The 15,255-nt window shown below is 34.2% G+C and overlaps 1 protein-coding gene across 1 annotated transcript in view; it reads left to right on the top strand.

The window, feature by feature from the left end:
- The first annotated feature begins 238 nt into the window (after positions 1–238).
- Positions 239–15,255, top strand: part of TERB1 (telomere repeat binding bouquet formation protein 1) — a 34,772-nt gene continuing 19,755 nt past the window's right edge. The window contains exons 1-10 of the mRNA XM_060131762.1: positions 239–347; positions 537–665; positions 2,371–2,502; positions 3,639–3,699; positions 3,794–3,909; positions 4,012–4,134; positions 8,556–8,708; positions 10,134–10,265; positions 11,778–11,903; positions 13,031–13,188. Coding sequence (XP_059987745.1) covers positions 239–347; positions 537–665; positions 2,371–2,502; positions 3,639–3,699; positions 3,794–3,909; positions 4,012–4,134; positions 8,556–8,708; positions 10,134–10,265; positions 11,778–11,903; positions 13,031–13,188 — 1,239 coding nt within the window. The remainder of the gene's footprint in view (positions 348–536; positions 666–2,370; positions 2,503–3,638; positions 3,700–3,793; positions 3,910–4,011; positions 4,135–8,555; positions 8,709–10,133; positions 10,266–11,777; positions 11,904–13,030; positions 13,189–15,255) is intronic.

The following is a 15,255-nucleotide window of genomic DNA, read 5'->3' as shown; positions in this document are numbered from 1 at the left end:
TGCTCCGCGGCATGTGGGATCTTCCCAGACTAGGGCTCGAACCCGTGTCCCCTGCAATGGCAGGCAGATTCTCAACCACTGCGCCACCAGGGAAGCCCCTGCTTATTAGATTTTAAAAAGTAATACATATTATTTAAAAAGCAAATACAAAGATATGTATTTAGAGTGTGAAATTTAAATGGTTAAATTTTGAAAGGAAATGTTTGGTTTAAAATAATGAAATTTTTGTTCTTTAGGAATGAAGACTGACCTGAACTTATTATTGGAGTGTCTGAAGTATCAAATGGACAATGCTTTTTCGCAAAAGGAAGCTCTGGTCACTATTCATTCAATTTGCCAACAAAACAGTAAGACATGATAGTGAATTTTTATTTGTGATTCTAGTTGTTTAGTATTGTGATATATGAAATATGCATAGTTCTTTCTCTTCTACTCAGTTATTTTACATATTATGTTACTGGGTTCATGTGATTTATTGTCCTTAAAATAATAATTACAATAAATATTCTTCTTTGTTTTGTCTGCACACTCTACAGGTAATGCAGGTCTTTATTTTCGGGAAATTGGTGGTTTGATGTTTGTAAAAGATCTTGCAAAGTCAAGTGAACATAGTATGGTAAAAGAAGCAGCATTATATACATTAGGAGCTGTTGCAGAACAAAATGGTAAAATAAGAAAACTTTATTTCACTATCCTTTAATCATTGTGTTATACTTCAACAAACTACTAAAAAATAATTTTAGAATTCAATTCCTTTTTTACATGTCTGGATAGTTTTTTCCAGGTATTTTATTTAAATTAATGCATACCAAAGATTTTATTTATCTTATTAACTAATGAGGGAACGAGTGAAATGTTACAACTGTTTCAAAAGTAATGGCAAAAAACAATACTATAGGCATTTGGGAAAGCTGAAATTTAGGAATAGGCACATAACTGGTCAGTGTCTGCAGGTTAAAAATCAATTATGTTCTACCAGTCGAAATGTTTTGCATTTCTGTGGACAAGAATAACTTGCATTAATATCAGTTTTCTACAATTTACAGAGTTATAAAATAGCCCAAAGACAGTAAAAGACAAATAATCTAGAAGGGTGTGCTAGACAGGACATTCAGTAATTGTTATCATCCATTTCAAAATCTTTCACAATTTTTCTTGCCATTAGTTGGAAACATTTTTTTTACTTTGTCTTTTACTATGCTTTTTTTTTGCCATATGAATGTTTTTTATTTTTATAAAAATAAAAATTCATCATTCTTTCTCTTTTTTGCTTTTGGATTTTGAATCATAAGAAAATTTTCCATACTCCCAGATTACAGGGGAATCCACCCATGTTTTCTTTTGGTACTTGTATGATTTTATTTTTTAGTTATACATGTTTTATTCTTTTTGAATTTTCCTGGGATATGATGTGGTGAAGGTTCCAGTTTTATCTTTTTTTTAATATGGCAATCCAGCTATCCCAACACTTCTTATTAAAAGTAGATCTTTTTCACATTGATTTGAGATGCTACCATTATCACTTAATGAGTCTATTTCTAGTTTTTCTATTCTGTTCATTATCTATATATCCAGGTACTTGAATCAAAATATGAAGATAACTTACAGCCATCTTACATGTGGATAAATATGCTTTCTGTATGGCCAACAAAAACATGTTTCTGTAGCATACCTGAAATGAGGTTAAATCTAAACTATTAGTTTGTCAAATAACTTTATATTCTTATATTTTCAACCGTCAAATATTTCTTCACCACTTGTTGAGAACCAAGCTGTGTGCTAGGCATTGGGGATAAATAAGACATTGCCTTTGCCTTTGAGAGTGTCTAAAAGCTATTCTAGACACTGGATATATGTGTTCAAATTATTTTTTAAAAATTCTGCTTATTGCATGATTATCACCAAAAAGCCTGTCCTGTCGTGTAGGTATCATTTTTGTCTTTGGGAAAGATATTTTTATATCTAGAAAAGTCTTTAAAAATACCACAAGTATCATTTGTCCTTCTTTTCTAAAGCAGGTTTCTGAATTTTCTTAAATTTTTCTTTGGCTATGTTTTGTTACTTATCGTCAATTTTTTGGTCATGTTTTATTTTAAATTTTTGTTCAGTTAGGCTTTTATTGGAAATTCTGTGAGATTGCAATACATGTTTAGAACCTAGTCAACTACTTCTGATTAAAATATTGCTTCTTTGGTCTGTTAATTGAGTAAGCACATAAGTTTGTCAGAATTTGTTTTATGACTAATAAATGTCAGTGAAATGAGAATTGGTTGAGAATTGTCCACATGGCAATTTTATATTTTGTTCAGCATATTTTAAAACTTGTCTGTGCTAATACATAGAAATTAAAATTATATTTTCATATTTCAGTTTACTGTCAGCAGACTTTGTGCACTTCAGAATTGTTTGAAGACTTAACTTGGTTCTTATCTAACAATGATTCAAACACAAATTTGAAAAGAATGTCTGTCTATGTTATTTTGGTTCTAGTTTCAAATAATAGTAAGTACATTCTCTTATGTTATGGAAATATTTTTAAAATAATAAATTGGAACAGTCATTATTAGTCCTTTTATTCTAGTCTTTATGTCAGTACCTTTTTTAATCTTACTAACTTCTGAGAACTACAGCTTTAAAGAAAAGAGAATTAATAGCATGCATTTAATTGTTTGATATTTATTAATTTAGTATTTTAAAAAATACTAAAGTGATTTGCATTATTTAATTAACATTGAAAAGAAACAGCTTTAAAAGCAAAAGGGGAGCGTTTAATGAATTAGTTTGGTTGATTTTCCACTGAATTGGCCATTTAATTATCATTGTATTTAAGGTCATTTTATCAGTCAGCAATGGTGTTAAATTTCATGTATCTCTTGGCGAAAGTTTTACTTTGTTTTTGTTGTTGTTGTTTTAGTTTTTATTTTGGAACAATCTTAGATTTACAGAAAAGTTGCAAGGGTAGTGTATAGAGTGTTCCTGTATACCTATTGCCCAGGCTAAGGTTATTTTATTAACATTGCTTATTTAAATCTTCAAATTGTTAGAAATATTATATGCATTTTAAATGCTTCTAGATTTTATTTTTTCTATTTTTATGTTTTGAATTAATTTTTTTTCTATTTTGGAGCATATTTTGGTATTGTAACACAGAACCATGCAAAATAAGTGTTTTGCAATTTTTAGAGGAAATTTGAATACTATCATTCTCTAAACGTAAGTAATGTATTTTCCGTAATAATCTTGATTACAGATTTTTACCTACTGTAATTCTCTATTGTACTTTATAATACTTTAAAGTGACTGAAAGTTATTTATTAAAAATACTACTGGGCTTCCCTGGTGGTGCAGTGGTTGAGAGTCCGCCTGCCGATGCAGGGGACACGGGTTCGTACCCCGGTCCGGGAAGATCTCACATGCCGCGGAGCGGCTGGGCCCGTGAGCCATGGCCGCTGGGCCTGCGCGTCCGGAGCCTGTTGCTCTGCAATGGGAGAGGCCACAACAGTGAGAGGCCCGCGTACCGCAAAAAAAAAAAAAAAAAGCTACTTAAAAAAATACTACTTAAATGTTGTTCTCCATTTCTACAAAATTATTTTCTAAACAGAAGTCATATTCATGTAATATATGGCTATTTTTTTAAGGGACTGGACAGACGCTTGTGAGAGAAACAGGTTGTATTTCAGTTCTATCACAGTTGTTCAAGTAAGTAAATATACATTTCTTGTTATTAATTATTGATTTCTTAAGACCTTAACACATTTGTATTAATTACTTCCTTTTCTATTTAACCTAATAGGACAGTCCTTTCAAAATATGAGTTGAATTTGTCAGATGAAAATGTTTTCCAGAGTTATCAGTTGTGGTCTTCAGTGTGTAGTACTCTGTGTGTCTGTGTCAACAATCCTCAAAATGGTAATTATCTCAAATATTTACATATAAAAATAAAGATAAAAACAAATAAAAAACTGATATTTTCCAAGTATATTAAAATATGATTGCCTTTTTTCCTTTCAGATGAAAATCAAATGCTTTGCTCTTCACTTTTTCCACATGCTAATGACTGGCTAATAAATTGCACGAAACCTGAGATAATTCGCCCTATTTGCTCATTTATTGGACTCACTCTTGCAAATAACAGTAAGTATTCATTATTCTCTAGGTTATACTTTAAAAAACATATTTTAAAGCATAACAAAAACCTATTGAATTAATGAATTCCAGTAAGTTGTGTCATTTTGGATCCATTTATACTATTGTATAAGTTAAAATCTTATACATAGAAAATCTTAAAAATAGATGTTGTTAAGAAGATATGGGAAGATGGTGGTGGCAGCATAGTTTTGAGTCTTCCCATATATCCTCACAAAACAGAACACCTACACAGCAAAACTGTAAAAACCCACAGAGAGTGTTCTCTGACCACATAGAATTAAATTAGAAATTAATAAAAGTAAAACATCTAGAAAAGTCCCTAATATCTAGAAATTAAGCAACACAGTACTAAAAAAACCCACATCAAAATAAAAATACAAACCTATGAATCACAAATCATAAAGGAAATTAGAAATGTTTTTAACTTAATGGTAATGAAAACACAAAATTAAACAGTGGGATGCTGCAAAATCAGTGTTTAGATGGAAATTTATAGCAATAAGGCTTGCATAGGAAAGAAGGAAGGTCTCAAATCAATTATATTAGTTTCCACCTAAGAAACTAGAAATCAGAGCAAGTTAAACTCAAAGTAAGCATAACAAAGGAAATAACAAAGAGAAGATTAGCAATCAATGAAATAGAAAAAGAACAGAGTAATCAATTAAACCAAAAGCTAGTTCTTTGAAAAGATCACTAAAATGGATCCTTTACCCAGACTAACCATGAAATAGAAGGCCCAAATTATAAGAGATGAGAGATGACATCTCTATATCTTAACAGATATTAACAGGATAACAAAGGAATAGTAGAAACAACCTTATGCCATTAAATTTGATAACTTAAATGAACTGGACAAATTCTTTGAAAGACACAAACTACAAAAGCTCACTCAAGAAGAAATAGATAACCTGAATATTCCTATATCTAATAGTGAAATTGAATTTATAGTTTAAAACCTTAACACAGGAAATTCCAGGTCATAAAGGCTTCACTGGGGCTTCCCTGGTGGCACAGTGGTTAAGAATCCGCCTACCAGTGCAGGGGACATGGGTTTGAGGCCTGGTCCGGGAGGATCCCACATGCTTCAGAGCAACGAAGCCCGTGCGCCACAACTGCTGAAGCCTGTGCTCTAGAGCCCACGAGCCACAACTATGAGCCTGCAAGCCACAACTATGAGCCCACATACCACAACTACTGAAGCCCACGTGCCTAGAACTTGTGCTCCACAACAAGAGAAGCCACCACAATGAGAAACCCGTGCACTGCAACGAAGAGTAGCCCCAACTCGCCACAACTAGAGAAAGCCTGCACGCAGCAACAAAGACCAAACGCAGCCAAAAATAAATAAAAGAAAAGAAAAAAGGCTTCACTGGTGCATTCTACCAAACATTTAAGGAAAAAAAATTCTACATAAATTATTCCAGGAAATACAAGTAGAAGAAACACTTCCCAACAAACTTTTAAGGGCAGCATTATTTCCACACTAAATCTTGAAAAAGACATTACAAGAAAACTGTAGCCCAATATCCTTTATGATCATAGATGCAAACATCCATAACAAAATATTAACAAATCAATCCAGCAATATATAGAAAGGATAATATATTCTGACCAAGTGGCATTCACTTTAGGCATGCAAGATTGGTTTAACATTAGGAAATTCACAATATACATAGACTAGAAAAGAAAAACTATATGATCTCCAAAGATGCAGGAAAAGCTTTTCACATAATTCAACATACATTCATGACAGAAGATTTTGGTAAGCCAGGAATAGAAGGGAACTTCCTCAATGTGATGAAGGGCTTCTACAAAGTACTACAGCTAACATACTTAAATGGTGAAAGACTTAATGCTTTCCCCCTAAGATTGTAAAAAAGACAAGGATGGCCACTCTCATTATTTGACTGGACATCCAAGTCAGTGCAGTAAGGCACAAAAATGAAATAAAAGGCATAGAGATTGAAAAGGAAGAAGAAAATATAGTATTTATTCATAGATGACATGATTGTCCGAAGAATCTACAAAAAGCTACAGAGCTAATAAGCGATTTTAGCAAGGTTGCAGGATACAAGGTCATATACAGAAATACTAGCAACACTTGGGAACTTAAAGTAACTGCCATTTACAATAATATTAAAAAAACAAAATACTTAGGGGTACATTTAATGATTTCATCTGCTATATCTATATGCTGAAAACTATAAAACATTGCTGAGATAGAACTTTAAATTAATGGGAGAGATATCATATTCATGGATTGTAAGATTCAATATTGTTATACTGTCACTTCTCAAATTCACCTCTAGATTCTTGGCACTCCCCATCAAAATCTCAATGGGCTTTTCTGCAGAAATTGACAAGCTGATTCTAAAATTTACATGGAAATGCAAAGGGGCTAGGATAGTCAAAATTATTTTGAAAAAGGACAAAATTGTAGGGTTTATATTACCTGATTTCAATACTTACTATACAGTAATCAAGAGTGTAGCATTGGTGTAAGTGTAGACATAGATCAATGGAAAAAGTAGAGAACCTAGAAATAGACATATATATATGATTGATTTTCTACGAATGTTGATTTTCTATAAAGGTGCCACAGTAACTCTGTGTTGGAAAAGGTAGAAACAAATGGTGCTGGAAAAAGTACTTATCTATCTGTGAAATACGAAGCTCAACCCTTACCTTACACAGTATACACAAATTAACTTGAAATGATCCCTACACCTTAATGTAAGAACTAAAACTATAAAACATCTAGACAAAAACATAGGAGCAAATCTTTATAATTTGGGAGTAGACAGATTTCTTAGGACACAAAAAGCATGAGCCACTAAAGAAAAGATTATAAATCGGACTGCACTGAAATTAAAATCTTTTACTCTTCAAAAGATCCTGTTAAGGTGAAAAGGCAAGCCATAGAGTGGGAGAAAATATTTGTGAAATGTACATCTGATAAAGAACTTGTACCCAGGAAAACCCCAAGGAGATAGCCCTATACACCCACTAGCATGGCTAAAAGTAGAAAGGCTAGTGATATTAAATAGTGATGAGGATGTGGAACAACTAGAACCTTCTCACACGTTCCTGGTGTGTATCTATATTCAGATGTTTAAAGCAAATAGTCATGTTTCACATGCAAAGGAACATATCTCTATAATTTCAAAAATTGAAATCTATTTCCATGATGCTTTGACATTTCCTCTTTCTTTAAGTACCAACTTAGATGAGTAACACTGCTGTGTCCTACTTATAGGACCTTATTACTCTCAGCAAACTGACATGAAATAGATTAGAGGTAATTTGAAATATTCAGTGTACAGGTGTAGACTAGGATGTTCTTCTGCTTATAAGCCTGAATTTTCATTACATAGACTATAAATGAAAATCTTTGTGGTAACATAGTGCCCAATTTCATCTAAGAATTTTAAGATACTTCCTTTTTTAAAGATTTTTTTAATGAAAATACTTTGTAGTAAAGAAGCCTATTTTGGAGTCTCCATAATATTGAAAATGTTTGCTTATCCTTAAATAACATTTCCTAACAGTTCTGTTCTGATGTAGAAATTTTTGAACATGATTTTTTTAGATTAAGATTTTTGTGTTTTATTGAACAATACAAAAAGTAATTTTTGTGTTTAAATCATCCTGGCTCAATTTGTGGTACTAGGGTAGACTGGGAAGAAGGTTTGTGACAGAATTATAATCACTAGCCCATATATCCATTTGATATATGCCCATTGCTGGGATAGGGGCTGTTGAATTCACAGACCTGTGGGGTACTTTGCCATCAGAATCATTTCCTACAGGGGAACAAAAGACTAAATGCTTTTTAAAAATGTATCTGTCATCCAATCTTTGCTTGGAATAGTTGTTATGACTCTCAACAATATGTTATACTTTTATGCTCCAAGAAGTAAAAGAATTAGGCTTAAATAAGATGGATGAAATATGTGGTTTTTTTGAAACAGTTAATTTTCTCTGCCCTTTGTTGATTCAGATTTGAGGAATGAGTTATGTTGGAATTCAGAAAGTAGTCAGCCTGCTAATTGTAATACCAAGCTAAATGAATGAATCTATTCTTTATAGCTCTTGAAGGACTTGAATTTAATGTCATTCTTGCAAAATATACCAGTTCTTGCTAAATGAAACAAGATATCTAACATACAAGAAAGAAGTACTGTACTATACATGTAGTTGTACTATGTCAAAGTGAGTTTCTTATGTAAGTAAATAAAATCAATCTTGTGATTATGTATATGCACAGGTAAAGATTGGATTTTTCATTTTGGGATTTTTAGTAAGTATTTTAAAAAGTCAAGTTAATGTTATATTTAGTGCAAATTAATTTAATGAAACCATATACTTGTTTGAAGTATAATAGTTCTGCTACTTTATTCCTTAAGCATACGTGCAGAAATACTTTATATCTGTGGGTGGACTGGATATATTGTCTCAAGTTCTTGTGCAGTTGGAATCTGATTCACACAAGACTCTTTCCAGTGCTAAGCTTGCAGTGGTGGTGACAAAGACAGTGGATGCATGTATTGCTGATAATCGTGAGTGAAAACACTTAGTAATTTTTCTGCAATTGCATTTTGCTTCAATTCAGCATGGTGAATGTTAAAATGATAGATTGAACGCTAACATGGATTGGACTTCCAGTTTCTCATAAGTGGGAGAGAAACTTAGAAATTATCTAATCCAACTCCTTATTTTCTCATGGAGGTTATGACTTCCCTAAGAATTCAAATCTAGGTCTTCTGAGTTCAGGTTTGATGATAGAATCAAGATAAGAGTCTGTCAGTCCTAAACCTTTGTTTCACTTAAAAAGCTGCATTAAATGAAAAAGTTTACTCCACATGGCCCGTGCCAATGCCCGGCTCTTTGGCATCCGGGCAAAAAGGGCCAAGGAAGCCGCAGAACAGGATGTTGAAAAGAAAAAATAAAGTGCTGTTGGCAACTTGTGATAAAAAAAAAATTTTAGATGAGAAATCAAGGGACATTTTGGAGACATAGGGAATGGAAAGCCCAATTTATAGATTTTAAAAAGTGAGATAAAGAATTAAGGTATGCCTCTATCTGATAAGTGTGAGATAGACTTACCCTACTGTAACCAGTGAGTAACAGAACCACACTTGAACTCATGACTGCTTCTCACATGTACAGATACTGAGGAATGATAGTCTATAAATCTCTGTAATTCTCGACATTCACAAATAACTGAAAAAAATAGATCATTTTTTAAAAAATCAGTTATTTAGGGCCTGCTATGTGCTGGGCTCTATGTGAGCTCTAGAGATACAAAAATTATTAAGATGTAGTCTGCTGAGGAATTCACAACCTTTTTGTTGCTGTCAGTAGTTAGACTCTGAACTCTGTTACAAAAGAAAAAAAAAAAACACCACACATACACACGAAGAACAAAACCGTGAGAAGTGTAGCTTAAATTGGTGGACTTCTTGAATTTTTCACATCTCAGTATAGCTTCAGGTATGCTCCACTGCATCATTAACGTCAGTAGAACCGTGGCCAGTTAATAGTGTATTTCAATGACAGGCAGGAATCGATTTCATAGGAAGGTCTTTACTGTCAATCTAGATAAGAGGAGGAATGTAAGGTGAGAGTAAGTAGCTTTTAGGAAGGTAGTATTATTACTTCATATTCACAACATTATGCAGCACAACTTAGAAGAAAGCATTCTTCAAAAAACTTGCTTTAGTATAATGTCGTTAGTATGGGAAGAGGAATTAATGAGGGCTATATAAGCCACCATTTTATTACAATGAATTTGTTTATAGTCACACATATATATACATATATATTAGATGTTATATGAGATGTGAATTTTAGATATTATGTAGTTACATAATGTCATTCTCCCAGGATAAGATCTGAAAAATAGTATAATGTAATATCTGGAAAATACTATATGTATAGCTATACGTTTTAAGTTTGTACTTGTTCTTTTTTTCCTGTTTTAGCTACTTTTGGGGTAGTACTATCCAAGTACCACATTGTTTCAAAACTTCTAGCATTACTGCTTCATGAAAGTCTGGATTCAGGAGAAAAATTTAGTATCATACTTACTGTTGGTCATTGTACAGAGGATTGTGGTAAGTATTGGATTTATTTTGTGTGTTAGTTAAAACGGTGGAGTGGAAATACACTATTCCTTCCCACTCACCCAGCTTAAAAGTATTGCCTTTCTCCTAATCCCCAAACCAGTCATTTTGCTCCTCATCCTTCTTCAGCCGTGGTATTCAGTCAGTCCCTAAGACCTGTGGCTCTACTTCTGTTTACCCCTCCTTATTCCCTTCTGCTCAATTCCAGTGCTATTTTCCCCATTTAAGCCCTCAGCCCCTCAACATCTTTCACCAATGTTATTACAATAGATTCCTCCCTGTGTCCTCTTCCTTCTATCTCCATTTTTCAATCCACTCTTGACACTGCTGCACAGATACGATCCTGTTTTTCCTTGTTGAAAACCTTAGAAAGTTCTTTCTTTCTCTACTTATCATTCTCTCCTCTCTCTCTTTTTTCTCTTCCCCTTCCATTTTCTCCTTCTCTCCACTTTCCTGCCATTCTTCCTCTTTCCACTTTCCTCCTTTCCAACCCTCTTCACTTTTTTTTTAAATAAATTTATTTATTTTATTTTTGCATTGGGTCTTTATTGCTGTATGTGGGGTTTCTCTAGTTGCAGCAAGAGGGCGCTACTCTTCGTTGTGGTGCATGGGCTTCTCATTGCAGTAGCTTCTCTTGTTGTGGTGGCTTCTCTGTTGCGGTGGCTTCTCTGTTGGAGAGCACGGGCTCTAGGCATGCGGGCTTCAGTAGTTGTGGCGCACGGGCTTAGTTGCTCCGTGGCATGTGTGATCTCCCCAGACCAGGGCTTGAACCTGTGTCCCATGTATTGGCAGGCGGATCTTAACCACTGCGCCACCAGGGAAGTCCCCCAACACTTTTCACTTTCCTCTCTCCTTTCTCCCTTCCTCCAATCTCCTCTCTCTCCTCCTCCCACTTTTCCACTTCCCTCTTTTTATTCTCTCTTGCTTCTTCTGCTCTCTCTTCCCTCATTTTCCATTCTCTCCATTCGTTTATTTCTCTATACTTTCTCTTCACCTCTGTATAATTTAGGATTCACTATACCTTTAAAATTTTAATTTAATTTTTATTTTTTTATTGAGGTATAATTGACAACAAAACCTTTTTTTAAACCAAGTGAGGGCAGTTTCTTTACTCTTATGAGGTGTGACACTGCTCTGTGGCTGTGTTTATCACTGTGTTTAAGAGATTATCACTTATGAGACTTAGGTATCTTATATAAGTAGATTATTTTCTAAATTGAAAATACCTTTAAACTTTGTTTTTCTGTATTTTAAAATTTGAACTATGTTCATAATTATCACAAGGAAGAATTATGACCTCATGCATATAGTTTAAGATAAAATAACTATTGGGAATTCCCTGGTGGTCCAGCGGCTAGGACTCTGCACTTCCACTGCCGGGGCCGGGATTCAATCTCTGGTCAGGGAACTAAGATCCTGCAAGCCGCGCATTGTGGCCAATAAATAAATAAATAAATAAATAAAGTAACTATCTTCTGCTTTAATCTTTGATGTGTTTTCCAGAGGAAAATCAGTATGACCTTTTTAAAAGCAATGGGCTTCCACTCATGATACAAGTCTTAACTGAATCTCAGGACGAGGAACTAAACAAAGCTGCCACTTTTGTGCTTCACAACTGCAAAAAAATTAGTAAGTTTACTATTACTTTAAAAAAATACTAACCAAACTTTATGCAAGAGAATTATATCTGCTTTGATGAACCAAGCCCCTTTAGCTCCCAAGCTCTTCTTACATTTGAAAAGCAGATTATATAATTTTGACGTGACAACTAGAGTACTACAGCGTGTAAAAAACTTATATGGAAGAGAACAACAGTATAGATAATTCACTTATTTAATGCAGTGTGGACAGATTTAGCTGTAGGACTTAAATTTGAGGGCTACAAGTGACTTATGATTAAATCATAACATAAAATACCTTAATTAATTTATTTAAAAAATGTTTGAGTGTCTCTTATTTGTCAGGCACTGTGCTAGGCATTAGGGATACAGTGATAAGAAACAATAGTCTATGTGTTTACAGAGGTTAGTGTAACTACAGAAATAGGTAGTAATTGAATAATCCCAAAAATGAATGTGTTATTATAAATTAACGTACAGGTTAAGAATGGATGGAGCACAGATCTTAACCTGTAACAGGGACTGTGACCTAGACTTGGAGCAGAAAAGGCTTTGGGAGGAAGTGATTCTTCATCTGAAATCTGAATGTAGAGAGTTAATTAGGTGAAAAGAAGGGAGTTTGTTATGGTCCAGTGTCTCAGGCATATGCAACAGTGAGGCACAAATGTCCTGTGAGAGGAGGGAGCCTGGTGCATTGAAGGAATTGATGGCTGAAGCATAGAGAAAGTGGCCATGAAAAGGATTTTGGTCTTTTGGGAGAAAACTGCTGCCACAATATGTAAAAAGAGAATTTAAAAGAATATAGGAAGGAACCACTTTATGGAAACTGTGTTAAAAAAAAAAAACTAAAACCAGTAGCCATAAACCTGAGGGTGTTTGTATGCCTAGCATAACATGTTTTCTTGCTATTTTCTTTTCTCTATAATTCTGAAGAGTAAAATCTAATTTATGACTCTTTGTGTCCTCAGCCTCTGCCAAGCACTTGCTTTCCACTTATTTTCAGTACCACTTAGGCAGTTAAGATGGATGTGCAAAATTTAGAGAAGGGGGTATGGGGTATGAGTTTGTCTTTATTAAAAGTGTTAAAATAACATTTCTAGTAATGGATAAACTCCTATTTTTTCCCATATTATAAAGCTGAGAAGTTATCTCTAAGTCTAGGAGAATATTCTTTTGATGAAAATGAAGAACAATTAAAGGACATAAATATGAAAGACAAGAATCTTGAAGATTACTGGAAGAAAGCGAAGGAAATTCTACACAGAATAGAACAGCTTGAAAGAGAAGGAAATGAGGTTGGCTTCTTTGTTTCAAAGAATGTAGAGCTTTTTTCAAATATTTTTTAATAATACAGATTGGAGGGTAAAATATTTTTCTTGCCAAGTTACTTTTTATTTTAATGGTTTTAAATTTAAAATTCATTAGTAATACTTGAGGAATCATCCTTGAACACAGAAAAAATATTTTTAAAAAGTGGAAATGATGACTGAAAAAATAAAAGACATGGAAGATAGAGCCAAGAGATCTATCATTTGTATAATAAGCGTTCAAGAAGGAAAAAGAATGGAGAAGTAATAATCTCTCTCTCTCTGTATGTGTGTGTGTATATATACACACACATACAGTTGACCCTTGAACAGGTGTTTGAACTGCTTGAATCCACTCATACATGGATTTTTTTCAATGAATATGTACTACAGCACTACACAGTCTCAGGCTCTCAGGTTGGTTGATTCAATGGATGTGGAACTGTGGATATGAAGGGCTGACTGTAAAGTTATATGTGGATTTTCAACTGCCCCATGTTGTTCAAGGGTCAACTGTATATATACACATGTTTATGTATGTATATATACACATACACACATTTCCATATTTTAAAAAAATAATTAATTTATTTATTTTTGGCTGCGTTGGGTCTTCGTTGCTGCCCCCAGGGTTTCTTTAGTTGAGGCGAGCGGGGACTACTCTTCGTTGCCATGTGTGGGCTTCTCATTGCAGTGGCTTCTCTTGTTGCCGAGCACAGGCTCTAGGCATGTGGGCTTCAGTAGTTGTGGCATGCTGCCTCAATAATTGTGGCTCGCGGGCTCTAGAGTGCAGGCTCTGTAGTTGTGGCTCACAGGCCCAGTTGCTCCACAGCATGTGGGATCTTCCAGACCAGGGCTCAAACCCATGTCCCCTGCATTGGCAGGCAGATTCTTAACCACTGAGCCACCAAGGAAACCCCATTTCCATATTTTTACTATGTATGTATGCTTTGTGTCTTTGTATGTGCATGCATTTAAAAAATAAAAACACAGTATCTAATTTAGTATAGTAATTTTATTCTTTTAAATGACTGAGTAGTATTCAATATCATAGATTACCATATTTGATTTAACTAGTCTTTTATTGATGGACATTTAGAAAATATTTAATCTCTCACCAGTGTAACCAACTCTAGAGTAAGTATCCTGCTACATTTATATCTTTGTAAGAGCTTTATTGAGATATAAATCACATCCCATACAATTGACCCAGTTGAAGTATACATTTCATTGGTTTTTAGTATACTCACAGAATTGTGTGACCATTACCACATTTAATTTTAAAACATTTTTATCACCCCAAAAAAGAAACTCCATACCATTTAGCAGTCACCCTCTGTATTCCCCCATCCATCCTCCCCCAACCCTAGGCAACCACTGATCTATTTTTTGTCTCTCTGTATTTGTCTATTCTGGACTTTTTATATAAATTGAATTATATAATATGTGGTCTTTTGTGACTGACTTCTTTCATTTAGTGCATTTTCAAGGTTCATCCATGTTGTAGTATATATCAGTACTTCTTTCCTTTTTTAAAAAAATAGATTTATTGAGATGTAATTCATATACCATTTGCCTATTTAAAGTGTACAGTTCAGTAGTTTTTATTCACAGATATGTGCAATAATCACCAAAGTCAACTTTAGAATATTTTTATTCCTTCAAAAAGAAACTCTGTACCCTTTAGCTATTTCCCTGAACACTCTGACCCGCAGCCATAAGCAACCACCAATCTTCTATTCTAACTCTACAGATTTGCCTATTCTGGGTATTTCATAAGAATGGAATCACATAGTATGTGGTCTTTTGTGACTGGCTTCTTTCACTTAGCATGTTTTCAAGGCTCATTCATCTTTCAGCATGTATCAGTATTTCATTGCTTTTTATGGCCAAAGAGTTTTCCATTGTGTGTACTACATTTTTTTTTTTTTTTTTTTTTGTGGCATGCGGGCCTCTCCCGTTGCGGAACACAGGCTCCGGACGCGCAGGCTCAGTGGCCATGGCGCACGGACCCCATGTGGGATCTTCCCAGACCACGGCACGAACCCGTGTCCC

This window comes from Lagenorhynchus albirostris, chromosome 19, assembly GCF_949774975.1.
Source record: "Lagenorhynchus albirostris chromosome 19, mLagAlb1.1, whole genome shotgun sequence".
In the NCBI taxonomy this organism is placed as follows: domain Eukaryota; kingdom Metazoa; phylum Chordata; class Mammalia; order Artiodactyla; family Delphinidae; genus Lagenorhynchus; species Lagenorhynchus albirostris.
The sequence above is the reverse complement of the archived record's forward strand: the minus strand, read 5'-3'. Positions and strand labels throughout refer to the sequence as shown.